A 19,176-nucleotide genomic window follows, 5' to 3' on the forward strand; every position below is an offset into this window, starting at 1 on the left:
CTGAGGTGGGAGGATCACTTGAGGCCAGGGGTTCAAGACCAGCTTGGGAAACATAATGAGATCTTGTCTCAGAATATTAATACAAACAAACACTCTGCAGCATTGTATTCACCCTCTACTGACACTTCCACTGCTCTCTGGAGTAGAATGAGAGACAGAAGAGAGGAGATGAGGCAGGCATTGGTTGGGATGGGTGGGGTGGTTGTGGGTAGTGCAGAACAAAAAGAAAATATAGTTGAGTTAAGTTGAGAAGAGGATGGTTTGGAAGAACACAGTACATTACTAGAGAGAGAGAGAAACATTTACCAGCACTTGTTTTACTGAGTGTGGGAGAGCAGCAAAGTATTCATTTTGGTAGGACTGCACTAAAGGGAGATCAAAGCAATGAAGCCCATCTTCTCTAAGCACCTTCTGGAGGTGAGATCGCCGGCCTTTCCCCCATTGTCATGAATGCCTCCCTGGAAGGGTGGTGGGAGGTACCTTGTGTGAGTTCTGGAGCTTCGGCCACAAAGGTGAGGCGGAACTTGTTTCTCTTCCAGCTGCGATCATTGCTGATGAGGGAATTGTTCGCCTTTTCAATGTTGACATCATCTCCCACACAGAAGACATCACAGGCTGCCTGTGGTGTACACAAGGCTTTCAGTGACCTCTTTCAGCCAAGCGGATCTCCTCTCCAAGAGCTCCAAGTCATGGCATGTATCTCTTCATTCACCCATCCATCCATCTATCCAACCATTCATCCATCCATCCATCCATCTGGTAACCCTTCCCTCCTTCCCTTCTTCCTTCCCTTCCTTTCTTCCCTCTACCCTTTCGTTGTCTTCCTTCCATCCATTCACCCATCCACTCATGTACTCTTCCACTCATCTACCCTTCCACCCTCCCATCCATGTATCCATCTTTCCATCCATCCATCCATCCATCCATCCATCCATCCATCCATCCACCCATCCATCCACCCAACCATCCATCTTTCCATGCACTCATCCTTTCCTCCATCTACCCACCCACTCATCCATCTTTCCATGCATCCATCCTTCCATCCATCTACCCACCCACCCACCTATCCATCTATCTTTCCATGCATGCATGCATCCATCCATTCATCTATCCATCCATCCATCGTATATATTTTGAGTGTCTGCGATGTGCTGGACACGTCGGATTTGACATTGACTTTAGGACCTAACCTGTACTTAAGATATAATTCTATTGTGTCATTTATTCCTAAAACTGATGTGTGTAGAGGTTTAACATTAAAGAAGAAAGTAAACATTTCGGAATTTCCCAATCCATCTTCCTCTAAATATTTAAGAATTATATAAAGGCAGAGCATATTGAATGTCTGGATGACTGCAAATACATTTTTCTTTTTTTTTTGGTCAAGCTCACTTGTTCTTTGACTTTAACAATTCTAAGAATTGCTGTCCTTATTTATTTATTTAAGACAGAATCTCACTCTGTCACCCAGGCTGGAGTGCAGTGGTGTGATCTTGGCTCACTGCAGCCTTGACCTCCTCCCCAGGTTCAAGTTATTCTCATGCCTCAGCCTCCCAGGTAGCTGGGATTACAGGCATGTGCACCATGCCCAGCTAATTTTTAGTAGAGACAGGGTTTCGCCATGTTGGCCAGGCTGGTTTCGAGCTCCTGGCCTCAAGCAATTTGCCCGCCTCAGCCTCCCAAAGTGCTGGGATTGCAGGCATGAGTCACCATGCCCAGCCAATGTCCTGATTTACTTTTTAAGATAAAACCACAGATAATTCAAAATAATGATAACTTTTAAGAGTAGTTTTTACCATTGTTTGACCTCATGTTGACTTCAAAACAATCCAAATGTTCATCAGTGGATGAATGGATTAACAAGATTTGACACATCCATACAATGGAATATTATTTGGCTATAAAAAACGATGAAGTTCTGATACATGCTATGACACGGATGAACCTTGAAAACATTATACTAAGTGAAAGAAGTCAGTCACAAAAGACCACATATTATATGATTCCATTCATGCGAAATGTCCGGCACAGGGAAATCTACAGAGACAGGAAGTAGATTCGTGGTTGCGAGAGCTGGGGGTGGGATGGGAGGACAGGAGGTTGACAGCTAAAGGGCACAGTGGCTTTTAACAGGCCTTGCTTCCTGGTTGCTCAGTCAAGGTTGGCTGATGGAAATCAAGCAACAGAATTATCTCAATGGGTATAAAAAGCCGTTATCTCATCTCTCTTTGTCTGGGAGGAAATGCGGGAACAGGCTGATGAACATCGCCTCCCCACCTGGAAATCTTTATAGCCCAGGGGCCTCAGCTTCCCCATTTGCTCTCTACCTGCATTTGCTTTCAGGATGAAAAATGCCAATTGAATGACAGAAGGTTGCATAGTACCCTTTCCCCTGGGGTTGCTGAGGAGAATGTATTCCAAGGCTAGGATGGAGTGGGTAAAACTGGCACAGTCTACATTCATTACCACCTCCCACCCCAGAATGGCCAGTTTAGTCATCCTCATATGCAGACAGAAGGCCATGTATGGTTCATTTATTCTCCGGTGGCCTTAAATTTAAAACAGCTCTGGCCAATAGGATGTCTTATCATGATGGAAAGGTTCTGCACTGTCTAATAGGGTAACCCCTACCCCTGTGGCTACTGAGCATACAAAATGTGCTTACTGCAACTGAGCAATGGGATTTTTTTTAAATACTGAAGAAAGATAACAGTTTATTTTAATTTATTTTATTTAACAATCTAGGAAGTTCCAGTGCAATTTCAGGTATAACTGGGGATTCTGGAATCTCAGTGGAGCTGTGACTGTAGTGAACGTTGTATGTAAAATGTGTGCCATGCCTGTAATCCCAGCACTTTGGGAGGCCCCGGGGGGCAGACTGACTGAGCTCAGGAGTTCATGACCAGCTTGGGCAACACGGTGAAACCCCATCTCTACTAAAATACAAAAAATTAGCTGGGCATGGCGGCAGGCACCTGTAGTTCCAGCTACTTGGGAGGCTGAGGCAGGAGAATTGCTTGAACCCGGGAGGCGGAGGTTGCAGTGAGCCGAGATTGTGTCACTGCACTCCAGCCTGGGTGACAGAGCAAGACTCTGTCTCAAAAACAAAACAAAACAAAACAAAACAAAACAAAACAAAACATGTATATTTTTGGTAATATAGGGATAGGAATCTCTCTCTCAAATTAACTTCATTTGTTTTATTTTCAGCAAACTGACCTGGGCCACTCAACACGGCTTTTATCATTCCTGATATTAGCACATGTTCTATTTTTACAATACATTCCTGACCATCAGAAGGTATCAATTAGACATGCATGGCACCAGGGACTTCACAGCCACTATAGGCTTTCTCCTCTCCATCCATCATGTTCTAATGAAATTCTACTTTGCTTCCCCAGGAACTTTAGTGGTTTCCTGGTGAGGTGGGGATGCAGAGTCTGTCACTCTATTCTGTCTGAAGGAAGTCAGGAATGGGATTTTAAACCTGTTTAATTTAATTGATTATTATTATTTTTTAAGCAGATGAGGTCTCACTATGTTGCCCAGGCTGGTCTTGAGCTCCTGGACTCAAGCAATCCTCCTGCCCCAGCCTCCAAAAGTGCTGGGACGACAAGCATCAACCACCATGTCCAGCCTTATTTAATTTTGTACTGTATAGATAGGTATAAATGTAATTCATATAACACACAACTCACTGTTTAAATATGCACAATCCTGTGGCATGTCGAACGTCCACAAGGTTATGCAACCCTTCCCACTACCTGCTTCCAGAACATTCTCATCACCCCCCCAACACTGAAAAACTTTTTTATCTATTAGCAGTCACTTCCATTTCCCATCCCCATAACCCCTAGCAACCACTAACCTGCCTTCTGTCTCTATGGATTTTCTGATTCTGGACATTTTATATAAATGGAATCCTGCAATACATATTCTTTTGTGACTGGCTTCTTCCACTTAGTGTAAAGTTTTCAAGGTCCATCCACGTTGTAGCATGCATCACCACTTCATTCTTTTTTACGGATGAAGAATATTCCATTGCATTGATGTACCACATTTTATTTACCCATTCATCATACTGAATTTTAATTAAGCTTAAATTTAAATGGCTATGTGTGGCTAGTGGCTACCATATTGGTTAGTGAAGATCTAGTACAAGAGGGGTAGGCTTGTCAAAATTGGTAGACTGCCAAGATGTTAGGTTTGGTTTGGTTGACCATCTCTTGTTTTCTTTGTGTACCTGTACACCAAATGGGAGTGACGGATGGCTTCCTCCCAGCCCTGACATTCCAAGACTCTATATAATTTTTTTTATGGACTAACTCCTTGCCCATAATGTAGAATGTTGGATTCTGGGTAGAAAATATGTGTTTTCAGGACACCCAAATTTGTCTGAGCTGTTTAAAGCTGTATCTTGGCTGGATACATGGGAGAGGTACTGAGGGTTCTCTCAAGTTTATTCTCTTCTTGATGGTTTAGGTGCTGTCTTTGGGGGTGTGGGGAGCATTACTTCTTCCTGTAGGTCCACGAGATCCAGATTACCTTGAAGACCTTCTTGGCCCAGGTCCTGAAAGCCTCTTCCTGCCCACAGAGCTCATCCCCTTCCCTCATCTTCAGGATCCTCTCCCCTCCCAGTTCTTCCAGGAGGGTGTCCACAGCATGTCCGAAGGCGCAAAAGTGAGGGTATGCTCGTGAGCCGAGGCCAAAAACTGAGAACCTGTCAAGGAGACGACAGAATGTTCATGCTAAGGGACTGTGGGGAATGTGGGGAGTGTCTGGTGTAAGGGCTAAACTGTGTCCCCCCAAATTTCGTATATTAAAACTCTAATCTCCTCACAATTGTATTTTGAAATAGGGCCTTTAAGGGGTAATTAAGGTTAAATGAGGTTATAAGGGTAAAGCCCTGATCTGATAGGATTAGTGTCCTTATAAGAAGAGGAAGAGCCTGGCTAACACGGTGAAACCCTGTCTCTACTAAAAGTACAAAAAATTAGCCGGGCATGGTGGCAGGCGCCTGTAGTCCCAGCTACTTTGGAGGCTGAGGCAGGAGAATGGTGTGAACCCGGGAGGCGGAGCTTGCAGTGAGCCAAGATAGCGCCACTGCACTCCAGCCTGGGTGACAGAGCGAGACTCCGTCTAAAAAAAAAAAAAAAAGAAAAGAAAAAGAAGAGGAAGAGACACCAGAGTGCTCTCTCTCTCTCCTCTCTCTCTAGCTCCCTCTCTCTCTCCCTGTTTCCTTTCTCTCTCTCTCTCTGGACATAGCAAGAAGGTGGCTATCTGCAAGCCAGAAAGAGAGACCTCACTAGAAAGCAACGCTGCTAACACCTTGATCTTGGACTTGTGGCTTCTAGTACCATGAGAAAATAAATTTCTATTCTTTTTTTTTAAATTTATTATTATTATACTTTAAGTTTTAGGGTACATGTGCACAATGTGTAGGTTAGTTACATATGTATACATGTGCCATGCTGGTGTGCTGCACCCACTAACTCGTCATCTACCATTAGGTATATCTCCCAATGCTATCCCTCCCCCCTCCCCCCACCCCACCACAGTCCCCAGAGTGTGATGTTCCCCTTCCTGTGTCCATGTGTTCTCATTGTTCAATTCCCACCTAAGAGTGAGAATATGTGGTGTTTGGTTTTTTGCTCTTGTGATAGTTTACTGAGAATGATGATTTCCAATTTCATCCATGTCCCTAAAAAGGACATGAACTCATCATTTTTTATGGCTGCATAGTATTCCATGGTGTATATGTGCCACATTTTCTTAATCAAGTCTATCATTGTTGGACATTTGGGTTGGTTCCAAGTCTTTGCTATTGTGAATAATGCCGCAATAAACATACGTGTGCATGTGTCTTCAAAGCAGCATGATTTATAGTCCTTTGGGTATATACCCAGTAATGGGATAGCAGGGTCAAATGGTATTTCTAGTTCTAGATCCCTGAGGAATCGCCACACTGACTTCCACAATGGTTGAACTAGTTTACAGTCCCACCAACAGTGTAAAAGTGTTCCTATTTCTCCACATCCTCTCCAGCACTTGTTGTTTCCTGACTTTTTAATGATTGCCATTCTAACTGATGTGAGATGGTATCTCATTGTGGTTTTGATTTGCATTTCTCTGATGGCCAGTGATGGTGAGCATTTTTTCATGTCTTTTTTGGCTGCATAAATGTCTTCTTTTGAGAAGTGTCTGTTCATGTCCTTCACCCAATTTTGATGGGGTTGTTTGTTTTTTTCTTGTAAATTTGTTTGAGTTCATTGTAGATTCTGGATATTAGCCCTTTGTCAGGTAAGCTGTCTGTGAGTTCTAGAATTACAGCCAATACCACTCAGTCTGTGGTATTTCGTTATGGCAGCCTGAACTAATATATCTGGTATCTCAAGAAGAACAGTGTTTAGCTGTTGGTGGTCAGGCAACCCCAAGCTCATCTGTGGAAGGGCACTTGAAACCTAAGGGCTCTCAAGGGTTTCTCTTCCTTTCTTTTGGTCTCTTCTAAGTATCGCCATCATCAGGAGAATATTCTAATTGGTTCTAAGGAGGACGAGCTAGGGACAGCAATGACCTGGAACCACTGGTTGTTTCTTGCATGCTTCTAAGCTGGACCAATTGGGGAAATTAGTCTATGTTAGTGGAAGGCTTGAATTCTACAAGTGACATAACTAGATTAGTTTTAAATATGAAGATAATGAAACTATAATATAATGGTCCTCAGGGACTTGTATTAATGAAAAGACCAGAAGAAATTGTCATCAACACATCAAACAGGTTCTTCTAAAAGGGAATGAAATAGTTATAAGTATTCTGGTTCCATTCCTTGTAAGGTCTATGAAATTAATTTGCTTCACAGACCCTCTGTGCATAAATGCCACCAAGAAAATATTGGTGCTTGAACCAGTGGGGTCAAATTCATGAGCTATTTCTCTATGTTGAGGTGGGGACACTTTGACTGAAGTATGGAAAATGGAGGGCTGTGTCCTAGATGGCTCCTGTAGGGCTGGTACACAGTCCTTCAGACACTTTCTGCTACATTTCCAGAACTTGGTCTTGGCTGTAGGTCTAGACCTCGCAGGGACAGGAACAACCGCTTCACGAATGGGACAAATACACCCCACCTTGCCCCACTTTTTAAGGTCAGAGTGTTCTGCTGTAGACTGTCACCTCAGATAAACCATGGAGTGGGGCTACTTAACCTACTCCATACAGGATCAGGCCCTGCCCCTGAATCTCTTTTTTAGGATGATGGGGACAAAATGGTAACAGATTGAGATGGGAAGGAAGGAAGAAGGTAGGAGAAGTTGGAAAGGCACCCTCCATCATTGGAGTATGAACTTGGGGTGGGTCCAGGTGCCTCACAGGTGAAAGTTAATGTAGGTTAATATCCACTCCCCTCAAATCCACACTCATATTGTATCATTTCATCTTCCTCTTCTTCCTTGCCCTCCTTTCCCTAGAATTCCAGAGCCTTTCCAAATAAAGTATGTGGGATTAGATAGCATTTTGCCACTTACTTTTTTTTTTTAGACAGAGTTTTGCTCTTGTCACCCAAGCTGAAGTGCAGTGGTGTGATCTTGGCTCACTGCAACCTCTGCCTCCCAGGTTCAAGTAATGCTCCCGCCTCAGCCTCCAGAGTAGCTGGGATTACAGGCCCCCATAACCACACGTGGCTAATTTTTGCATTTTTGTTAGAGATGGGGTTTCACCATGTTGGTCATGCTGGTGTCGAACTTCTGACCTCAGGTGATCCACGCACCTTGGCCTCCCACAGTGCTGGGATTACAGGCGTGAGCTGCCGTGCCCAGCCTGCCATTTACTCTTAACCGATGATCTTCCTGGATCTAAAAACATTACCCTTTTCTTTCAGGGTGGCGGCCTGACAGGTAGACAGAGATGGTGACTGGGTGTGGACTGATTGGAGGGGTGACAGGAAAGGGAAACCCTACCCAAAGCCACCTGCGTCAGCCTTAGCCCAGTGCAGATCTGGGAACTTCCAGCACTAGTCATGCCTTCTGGTTAAGGTGTTGTTTCCTGAATCTCTGTGATTTATGTTTGTGATGTCTGCCATATTCGATTACCGCTGACACTGTCAATCACTCATTTGTGTTTTTGAACTTGCTTTTAATTTTTCCTCACTAGCTCATCACTCCTATGGTCTGAATGTTTGTGTCTCCCCCAAATTCATAGGTTGAAACCTAACCCCCAATGTCATGGTATTAGTGGCCTTTGGGAGATGATTAGGTCATGAAGGTGAAGCCTCATGAATGGGGTTAGTGCCTCTTAAGGGGCTGAAGAGATCAGAGTTCTTCCCTTCTGCCATGTAAGGACACAGCTGGAAGGCACCATCTATGAGCCAGAGAGTGGGCCCTCACCAGACACTGAATCTGCTGGCACCTTGATCTTGGACTTCCCAGCCACTAGAACCGTGAGAAATAAATTTCTGTTGTTTACAAGCCACCAGTTTATGGTATTTGGTATAGTAGCCCCAATGGACCAAGGCTCCCAACTCTTGTGTTCACCAACCGATGATGATTCAGGCGGTTGATTCATTAATATTCTTCTTGGTGGGCCTGAGGACCTAGACTACAGTTACTTCTAGTCACATTTCCATCACAATCTTCAGCTTATGATTTCAAGGAATGCAGTAGTAGTGTGATCATGGCTCACCATAGCCTTGATCTCCTAGGCTCATGCGATCCCCCCACCACAGCCTCCCAAGTAGCTGGGACTAAAGACATGTGCCACTATGCCCAGCTAATCAATTAATTTTTTTCATTTTTTTTTTGTAGAGACAGGGTCCCAATATGTTGCCCAGGCTGGTCTTAAACTCCAGGGCTTAAGTGATCCTCCCACCTTGGCCTCCCAAAGTGCTGGGATGGTAGGCGTGAGCCACTGTGCCTGGTCTTGGCAAACTTTTTTTTTTGAGACAGAGTTTTGCTCTATCGTCCAGGCTGGAATGCAGTGGCGCCATCTCGGCTCACTGTAACCTCTGCCTCCCAGGCTCAAGCGATCTTCCCACCTCAGTCTCCAGAGTAGCTGGGACCACAGGTGCATGCCACCATGCCCAGCTAAGGTTTTATATTTTTGGTGGAAACAGGGTTTTGCTATGTTGCCCAGGCTGGTCTCAAACTCCTGAGCCCAAATGATCTGCCTGCCTTGGCTTCCCAAAGTGCTGGGATTACAGGCATGAGCCACTGTGCCCGGCGTTGGCAAACTTTTTATATGTGGGGGTCAGACAGCAAATATTTTTAGGTTTACAGGCCAAGAAGCAAAATTGAAGCTATTACGTAGGTACTTACAAAACAAGAAAGAAAACAAATTCCTGAACATTCTCAATTGATAAAATTAAAAACATAATAATAACAATTAAGCATACTTTAACACAGGTCTACTATGAGAAGACTGGAATTCATTTTTTTGGGAGAGAATAATAACATTTTCTTTCTTCGGGTTCAAAGGTAATGTTTTCTACCATCAAACTAATTACAAATGTTCATCGGTAAGAAAACCATTATTAACTCATGGGTTGTAAAAAATATGCAGTGACCAGGCTGGATTTGGCTCACAGGTGTTAGTTTGCCAGCTCCTGCCATGATAGATTTAATAAGGGAAAAATGGGTCTGACTGTCAAACTCCAGAACTGACGTTTCAATGTTGAGCTGAAAAAAGTACTGATGTCAAAACCTATAGAAAGTTCAACACCAAGAGTGAACCCTAAAGTAAACTATGGACTGTGGCTGATAATGATGTGTCATTGTAGATACATCAGTTCTAACAAACGCACCACTCTGGTTGGGATGCTGATAGGAGGAGAGACTGTGAGTGTGTAGGGACAGGAGGATGTGGGAACTCTCTGTACTTTCTGCTCATTTTGCTGTCAACCTAAAATTGCTTTAAAACATAAAGCCTATTTTAAAATGTCCTGGAGGACATAACAGATATTTCAATAGCTAGCAAACCAGTGATCTATATCATCTACTAAGCATTGCTCTGAGTAATTACGGAGAAGGCTCAGTTAGCGAAGGTCTGAGAGATTTGCGGCCAGGCCTGAAGGTTCTTCCTACAGGGCAACTCACATCAGTCTTGTCTTGATCAATATCCACAATGCCAAGGGTTTGACATCACTGTTTTCTTTCCTTCCAAGAACCCATTAAACTGAATACACAACTATTGTAATATAAAATATCTGCCCACGTGCTTCCTAAAATTATCTCATAGTATGTGACTATGCCATGAGATAATGTGAGGTTAGGGCAGTGTTTGTCAAATCTGACTGCACGTTAGAGTCAATTGGAGAGACTTAAGGAAAAAAACAACACATGGGTCCAATTCTAGATCAATTCCATCAGAATCTCTGGAGATGGGTCTTGGTTATTGTATTAGTACACTGCAAACCTCTCTAGGTGATTTTGAGGAGCCTCCAGGATTGGGAACCACTGGGTCATAGCAGTGTGTCTACAGAAGCTTCTATGAAGTATACACCGTAGCTATTGGGAAGGGCAGCTCATTGAGCAATATCCAGGGATTGATATCCTTCAGCACAAACAATGGGGTGAACCTTGGGTAATGGGGCTCTGAGGGAGTGTGTATATGAAAAGAAGTCACAGAAAGGATAAAAAATGGTGCACGGGGAGACCAGGCAATGTGACTTAATGGGTGGGAGGGGTCCCAGACAGCCGGGATGCAGCTGGTTTTATGAGCAATGAATGGACACTACCTCCCCACAACGAAGAGCTCACTTTGTAACTAGGTCAAGCTCCCCAGGAGCCTTAGTCTTCCCTGACCCCCGACCCCCTTATCCCCTTGCTCACCTCACATTGGCCAGGGGTCCAGCACTCTCAAAGTTGTCTCTGAGGTCGGGCCCATCGCCTGATGATTTTTGGGAGTCAGAGTAGGAGGAGACGCTGTTGAATCGGACCTTGTAGCTCCTGCCAAAACCAAAGAGAACCTGTGAGCTCTGGCCTGGAGCTCCCTCCTGAGGTCAACACCCTTGATGGATCTTCAAGTGACCAGTCCTGATTCTAGGGCCTTCTCTTGTATGTTGAGTCAAACCATAACACTCCCATGGCCTCTTCTATAATCTACCAATTTACTCATGTCCACCACAGTGGTAACTGTTCATCTGCACTTGGTCTTACTGGTACTAAAAAGGTTTCTGGCCATGCTTAACTCAGGAAACCTGAGACCCATAAAGTTAAAATGATTTAATCAGTAAGAAGTCAGGAACAGAACTAACTACTCCCCTAAACCATGAGACCATGCTTCCTTGTTTCTCAAAAAAAAATTTTTTTTGAGACAGACTTTCACTCTTGTCGCCTGGGCTGGAGTGCAATGGCACGGCCTCGTCTCACTGCAACCTCTGCCTCCCGGGTTCAAGTGATTCTCCTGCTTCAGCCTCCCAAGTAGCTGGGATTACAGGCATGTGCCAACATGCCCAGCTAATTTTGCATTTTTAGTAGAGATGGGGTTTCACCACGTTTGCCAGGCTGGTCTCAAACTCCTGACCTTAGGTGATCCACCTGCCTCGGCCTCCCAAAGTGCTGGGATTACAGGTGTGAGCCACTGCACCTGGCTGTTTCTCAAATTTTAATGTGTATGAGAATCACCCTGGGATTTCATTTTTTTTTTTTTTTTTTTTTTTTTTTTTGAGACGGAGTCTCGCTCTGTCGCCCAGGCTGGAGTGCAGTGGCGCGATCTCGGCTCACTGCAAGCTCCGCCTCCCGGGTTCACGCCATTCTCCTGCCTCAGCCTCCCGCGTAGCTGGGACTACAGGCGCCCGCCACCACGCCCGGCTAATTTTTTGTATTTTTTTAGTAGAGACGGGGTTTCACTGTGTTAGCCAGGATGGTCTCGATCTCCTGACCTCGTGATCCGCCCGCCTCGGCCTCCCAAAGTGCTGGGATTACAGGCGTGAGCCACCGCGCCCGGCCTCACCCTGGGATTTCATTAAAATGCAGATTCTGATTAAGTAGTTCTGGGACCTGGCTTGGGGTTCTGCATTTCTAACGAGCTCCCAGGAGATGCCAGTGTCTCCAGACTTCACTTTAAGTAGCTAGAAACTAGACCATGCTGTCCAAGATGGCAGCCATTGGCTAAGTGTGGCTATCTAAAGTTAAATTAATTTGAGTTAAATACAAGTCAATGTGGTTGGTACACTGCAAACCTCCCTAGGTGATTCTGATGTGCATTCAGCTTTGAGAACCACTGGGTCATAGCAGGGTGTCACTTGCACCAGCCACATTGCAGGGGCTCCAGAGCCACGTTTGGTTAGTGGCTGCTATAGTGGACAGCACAGATATAGAACATTTACATCTCTCTAGAAAGTTCTTCTGGACAGTGCTGGAGTATCCCATTCAATACTGTCCTTCCATAAAGTTATGGTCCTTAGACATTTCAGGGCTCTATCAAATTTCACATTTCAAGTAAATATGAACAATGTTCAGCACTGACGCCTGGCATGGAAAGAGACTGCATTTTTTAAATTAATACCTAATGCTAAATGACGAGTTAATGGGTGCAGCACACCAGCATGGCACATGCATACATATGTAACTAACCTGCATATTGTGCACATGTACCCTAAAACTTAAAGTGTAATAATAATAAAATTAAAAAAATAAATTATTTTGAAGGTGAAGGAAGATGTCATCGGGACTCAAATCTCAGCATGAGAGGCTCAGGAACCTTGATATTAAAAAAAATCCAATTTCTCCGTTTTCCTCTAAAAGTGGTAAGTTGTGCTCTCAGGCAAGGCAAAACAAAACAAAGCAAACAGAAACAAACAAAAAATCTGAGACCAAACAAACAAGCAACCAAAACTCCAAAACAAAACCCAAAACTCAAGAAGCAAACCCAACACACAAATCTAATTACAAAAAATTAAAAAGAAATGAGAAAATTAAAAAAAGAGAGAAAAAGAAGAAAAGAAATTGTGCATTCTAGCAGCAGGGTTTCTAAGCTGGATGTTCTTTAAAGTTTTCGCTCCAGCATCAGGAAAGTTCTAAATATATGTAAGTGTATTTTCTGCCCTAAAATAGTCTCACACTGAGTCATGCAATATATCAGGGGGTGGCTGTGTTGTTAGCGTGGGAGGAATGGTTGATGGTTGTGGGTAAAAATAACAGCACGTGCATTTGTATGAGGTTGGAGGTTTTTTCAAATGCTTTCCTTTTTGTTATTGCCCTTTGACCCTGCCAATAGGCCACAGAAGTGGGTAGGGTAGAGCTAATTTCTCCCCATTTGGCAGATGAGAAAGACCAAGGCCCACAGGGGTTAAGCGACTTGCTCAAGGTCACTTAGTGAGTTAGTGACACAGCTTAGGTTAGAACTCGGATCTCCTTGAGACCTAGATGTGTGGCCTGGGATGCTCAGGCATTGGGTGTGCATGCATACACTCGCACACACCTGCGTGTACACACATGCACACTCTACCTGTGCTGGCTGTCACGGGCTGCAGCCAGACCGTGGACTTCTGCGTCACCATTGGGGAGGGGAGGCCCTTTACGGGGAAAGAAACGCAAGGGTTCCGGGTACCTAGAGGGGAGAATCGATGGTGCCCTATCTCTCCCTGAAGGAGGGGTGAGAGGGAACCTGCTGGGAGGCCATCTAGGATGGGGTGGGAAGGAGAGAGGTAGGGAGAGTGAGGACTAAGATGCTGGAGTTGGGCGTAGAACGAGGGCTGACCACAAAGGACTCAGCAACGGTCAGTCTCCTGGGTATCAAACTTATGTGAATATGGCAGCATGTTCTCTGCACAAAGAAAATCAGAAGGGATTTTCTGGTTTTTTTTTTTTTTTTTTTTTTTTTTGAGACGGAGTCTCACTCTGTCACCCAACCTGGAGTGCAGTAGCGCAATCTCGGCTCACCGCAACATCTGCCTCCCAGGCTCAAGTGATTCTCCTGCCTCAGCCTCCTGAGTAGCTGGGATTACAGGCGCACTCCACCATGGCCAGCTAATTTTTATGTTTTCAGTAGAGACGGGTTTCACCATGTTGGCCAGGCTGGTCTCGAACTCCTGACCTTAGGTGATCCTCTCGCCTCAGCCTCCCAAAATGCTGGGATTACAGGCATGAGCCACTGTGTCTGGCCTCAGAAGGGATTTTCTGCTTAACACAGCCAAAAAACACCAGCCAGCTAGAGCATTTGACGTTCACCTTAAGACACAGGGATCTGCTTGCTCCATGCTGGAGCAAATACTGAGTTGGCCTCATAGAAAGGCAGCTCAGCGTGCACACACCATGTGTCCTATACCTTATGGGGGATGCAAGGGCTTTTCAAGGGTCATTAACAAAAATTTTTTTGTCATGGTGCGGTGGCTCAGGCCTGTAATCCCAGCACTTTGGGAGGCTGAGGCAGGCAGATCACCTGAGGTCAGGAGTTCGAGACCAGCCTGGCAAACATGGTGAAAGCCTGTCTCTACTAAAAATACAAAAATTAGCCAGGCATGGTGGTGTGTGCCTGTAATCCCACCTACTCGGGAGGCTGAGGCTGCAGAGTCGCTTGAAGCCAGGAGGCGGAGGTTGCAGTGAGCCGAGATCGTGCCATTGCACTCCAGCCTTGGTGATAACAGCGAAACTTCATCTCAAAAAATTTTTTTTTATTTTTATTTTTTAGAGACAGGGTCTTGCTCTGTTGTCTAGGCTGGGGTGCCGTGGTATAATTATGGCTCACTGTAGCCTCAAGCCCCTGAGCTCAAGTGATCCTCCTGCCTCAGCCTCTGGAGTAGCTGGGACTTCAGGTGCACACTACCATGCCCAGCTAATTTTTAATTTTTTTGTAGAGATGGGATCTTGCTATATTGCCCAGGCTGGTTTGAACTCCTGGCCTCAAGCAATCCTCCTGCCTCAGCTTCCCAAAGCACTAGGATTATAGGCATGAGCCACCGTGCCCAGCCATCAATGGTAAGTTTGATTAGATGCTTTTTTACTTTACCAAATACCTTTAGAACTCAATCCCACATTAGATGCAGTTCCATTACAAACATATTTTTGACTACAGGTATGTTTTGTCTTACAAGGTATCTTATCTTTTGAACTCAACTTCTAGATTAGCTGCAACTTCACTGTGAGCATCAGACAGGAAGCTTTTAAGGAGAGAAGTTCCATTCTTTGATTTTAGCTTTTTTTTTTTTTTTTTTTTGACAGGTCTGGCTGTTCAGGCTGGCCTCAAATTCCTAGGGTCAAGTGATCCTTCTGGCTCAGCCTCCAGAGTAGCTGAGACTATAGGTGTGCACTACCATGCCTGACTGCCTTGCACTGATTTTGAATGTAGGTTCTCAAAGAGGGAAAAATAATATGAACAATATTTACACAGTGCTTTTTTTTTTTTTTTGAGATGGAGTTTTGCTCTTGTTGCCCAGGCTGGAGTGCAATGGTGCGATCTTGGCTCACTGCAACCTCCGCCTCCCAGGTTCAAGCGATTCTCCTGCCTCAGCCTCCCGAGTAGCTGGGATTACATACATGTGCCACCACGCCCGCCTAATTTTTGTATTATTAGTAGAGACGGGGTTTCACCATGTTGGCCAGGCTGGTCTCGAACTCCTGACCTTGTGATCCGTCTGCCTCGGCCTCCCAAAGTGCTGGGATTACAGGCGTGAGCCACCACGCCCAGCACACAGTGCTTTTACATCTAGTTTGTGATTTGATTCTTACTAATTAGAAAGTCAAGGTAGGTGCTATAATCTCTATTTGATAGAAAAGGAAACTGAGGCACAAGGCTGTGAAGTGACCCAGATACCAAAATATTGGCCCCAGTAGACTGCAGACACCTCACAACTAAGACCCATTACAAATGGACTTCAGATTACAGCCACCATCCAGAACTCAAATGTGAACCCCAGGTGCCAAAAGTCAATGTCCAGTTACCCTCAGGGGGTGGCGGGTGACGTCGGAGGGGTCATTCACTTACTTCCTTTCTTCCTGCACAGAGTTGGGGTGTCTCATTTCCATCAAAGCACAGCCGAATTTCTGGAAGCCAAAACATATGGGTGAAATTAGCACATCTTAGTAAATGGGAAATCAGGTCGGATACTGAGAGTCTGGGGTCCTGGCTGTCAAAGAGGAGACTGATGCCCGGAGGCCAGGATGTCAGGAGCGGTCAGGGGCTCAGGCTGGACAGTAATGCCTGGGCTACAGATGCAGTGGATACACCTGCTGTTTAAATGACTACAGGTGTGGACTCCCTACCCCCAGCACACAACTTCCCTTTGGAGCCTTCCTTCTATAAAAATATTGTCCCCACGTTCCTCATCTACATCAGGGAACATCAAGCTAATGATAGGAGCAGCCATTGCAAACAAATAGCTCACTTAGGTGACAATATTTTCACCAGGGACTTGCTAACTAGTGGACACCAGTAGACTGAGTACTTGGAATTGTCCAACCTTTGTATAACTTGGATCCAAATGGAAATTACTGGCTTTCAGGCTCTGGGAGGGTTTGCTACTGAATAGCAGGTGTAGGAAGAGTCTCAACCTTGGCCCCCACTTCTTCCCGATGATGGAACCACACTCTTGAACAGGTAAAAGCTCATCTCACCTCCCCATTCTCAGGGGGATCTCCATTGCCAAAGGTGCTGGTGACCACGAGGACCAGAGTTTCATGTTCCAGGTGCACGATGTCATATTCTTCCATGGACATCACCTAGGTGGGCGGGGCACAGGTATAGGATGGGGAGAGGAAGAAGGGGATGAGGAGAGAAAAGAGGTGGGAGAGACAAAAAGCGATGGGAGAAGGGCAAGAGGAGAGAAAGGAAAAATGTGAGTCATTCTGGGTCATCTCCTTTGGAAGGAGAACCAAAAGATCTGAGGTGTTAGTACTTCAGTGGGCTCAAGTGGGTAGAACTAAACGCTTTTTGGTAGCGTGGGACCTTGCTATGGTCACTGTGGCCTGAAGGGTTGTGGAGAATCTGAAGCAATGGTTCAAGAGATTGGCAGATACTAGAAACACAGCTTGATGGAATCCCATGGGATTCTTATAGTCAATTGGTCTTGGATTCTTCCTGACCCCAGTTAGGCCGGGAATGATCTGGCTAGAGCTGACTAAGTCTTCTCAACCTCCTCTCTAATCCTCCCCCAAGCAGTGTGGAGCACCTGGCCAAACAAGTCTGAGATATCTGCCTTCTGGAAAGATGATTGCCCTGTGTCTCATCATCGTCTGAGCAACATTTCTCAAAATAGGTTCTAGAAAATCCCAGTCTCCTGAGATGCTCCATGAAAACAAGCGATCCACGATCAAACATGTTTGGGAAACGTCTATATTCTATCCTCGCCTCTTTTGGAGATTAGAACACATGCTTATAGATTACAGGCTCTGGGAAGTCCTGCCACAGCAATGAAAACCACTGAGCTGGCCGGGTGCGGTGGCTCACGCCTGTAATCCCAGCACTTTGGGAGGCCGAGGCGGGCGAATCAAGAGGTCAGGAGATCGAGACCATCCTGGCTAACACAGTGAAGCCGCATTTCTACTAAAAACACAAAAAATTAGCCGAGCGTGGTGGCGGGCGCCTGCAGTCCCAGCTACTCAGGAGGCTGAGGCAGAAGAATGGCGTGAACCCGGGAGGTGGAGCTTGCAGTGAGCCGAGATCGTGCCACTGCACTCCAGCCTGGGTGACAGAGTGAGACTCCTTCTCAAAAACAAAAAACAAAAAACAAAAAAACTAAAAAACAAAACCAAAAAACCATTGAGCTGTACTTCAGGCAAAGCTTCCCAAACTGACCTCAGAATGGTTTCTTATAAACCCTCTAACATTTTGCTCTAAAGAGGGGAATTTCATTTTGTGACTCCTGGACTCGTGGGGACGGGGATATCACAGTCCCCTGAAATTTATGCAAATGTGTATGTGAGCTGATAGGCACTGTCACGTGTGCTTTCATCCTTTGCCGAAGGCTTCTTCTCTGTTGACTTCCCTCTCTCCCCTTCCCGCCTTAATTTACCATGAGAAGCTGGTGGAGCTAGGGCTACCCCCCACCTACCTTGGCATCAAAGGCGTGTTTGAAGATCTCACACAAGGTCTTGGCATAAGCTTGCGATTTTCCTGTCTCTGTGGCATAGAGGATGGTCGCTTTGACCCTCTTGGCCATAGCCTGCCCCATCAGCTTGGCCGAGAACTTGACAGCTCTGGAGGGAAGAGGATGGAGATGAAAAATGGGAAACAGAAAAGGGGAGAGAAGATGCTGGATTGGGACTTTCATGCAAGAACCAGGATCCATGAAATATAACAGAAGAGAACTCTCTTGATCTTTGATGGCTTCAGGGGTTTCCTCAGAGGCACTTGAAGCCTTTGTGTTTAAGCATCGTATTATTAAAGTATTATTAAATCCTTTATTTTATTTAATTTTTTAACTTCTCTAGAGCTAATGCTGGATATTAAATCCTTTATTAAATCCCACCAGAGGCCGGGTGTGGTAGCTCATGCTTGTAATCCCAGCACTTTGGGAGGCCGAGGCAGGTGGATTGCCTGAGCTCAGGAATTTGCCACCAGCCTGAACAACAAAGTGAAACTCCGTCTCTGCTAAAATACAAAAAATTTAGCCGGGAGTGGCAGCGTGCGCCTGTAGTCCCAGCTACTTGGGAGGCTAAGGCAAGAGAATTGCTTGAACCCAGGAGGCAGAGGTTGCAGTGAGCCGAGATCGCACCACTGGGCACCACTGCACTCCAGCCTGGGCGACAGAGTGAGACTCTGCCTCAAAAAAAAAAAAAAAAAATCCCACCAGAGCAATTAGTCATGAGTTAAAAGGAGTAGTTAGTTTTGTTAGCTTGTTACTTGATTGATCCCAGGCTTAAGAACCTTGGTTTACCAAGCATTGCCTCAAAAGATGATCGTTCATCCATTTCCTCTCTCTTTCATTCATCAAATATTTATTAAGTGCTTAACTATGTGTCAGTATTGTTCTAGGAAATGGAGACCACAGAGAACATAGCTATGGCATGCAGCTGTCATGGGGCTCATATTCTAATGTGTGTGTGTATGCACATGTGTGAATGAGAGAAAGAGAGAGAGAAATGAATCACGAATTAGTCACCGGGCATTGAGTTTGATGGGATTTAGAGGTTTATTGGTCCACAAGGGAAGGACCAGGTCTGATTTATTCAGCAATGCATGTCAAGGGTCTTGCACAGAGCCTGATTCCCAAAAGGCACTAAATAAATATCTATCAAAAGAAGTTATGGG

At 45.2% G+C, this 19,176-nt stretch overlaps 1 protein-coding gene and 1 pseudogene across 3 annotated transcripts in view; both read right to left on the bottom strand.

The window, feature by feature from the left end:
- The window catches only part of NOS1 (nitric oxide synthase 1), a 153,750-nt gene that overhangs the window by 34,702 nt on the left and 99,872 nt on the right, over positions 1–19,176 (bottom strand). For 2 of the 3 annotated variants that reach the window (XM_055358126.2, XM_063694384.1), the window contains exons 14-19: positions 17,978–18,122; positions 16,542–16,646; positions 15,913–15,971; positions 10,818–10,934; positions 4,546–4,720; positions 481–619 (exon numbers count right to left, since the gene is read on the bottom strand). In XM_055358126.2, the coding sequence (XP_055214101.1) occupies positions 481–619; positions 4,546–4,720; positions 10,818–10,934; positions 15,913–15,971; positions 16,542–16,646; positions 17,978–18,122 (740 nt within the window). Of the gene's footprint in view, positions 1–480; positions 620–4,545; positions 4,721–10,817; positions 10,935–13,437; positions 13,540–15,912; positions 15,972–16,541; positions 16,647–17,977; positions 18,123–19,176 lie in introns of all 3 variants that reach the window. The other variant, XM_055358125.2, reaches the window with a different exon arrangement.
- LOC109029020 (elongin-C-like) lies at positions 2,642–3,367 on the bottom strand (annotated as a pseudogene).

Source organism: Gorilla gorilla, chromosome 10, assembly GCF_029281585.2.
Source record: "Gorilla gorilla gorilla isolate KB3781 chromosome 10, NHGRI_mGorGor1-v2.1_pri, whole genome shotgun sequence".
NCBI lineage: Eukaryota > Metazoa > Chordata > Mammalia > Primates > Hominidae > Gorilla > Gorilla gorilla.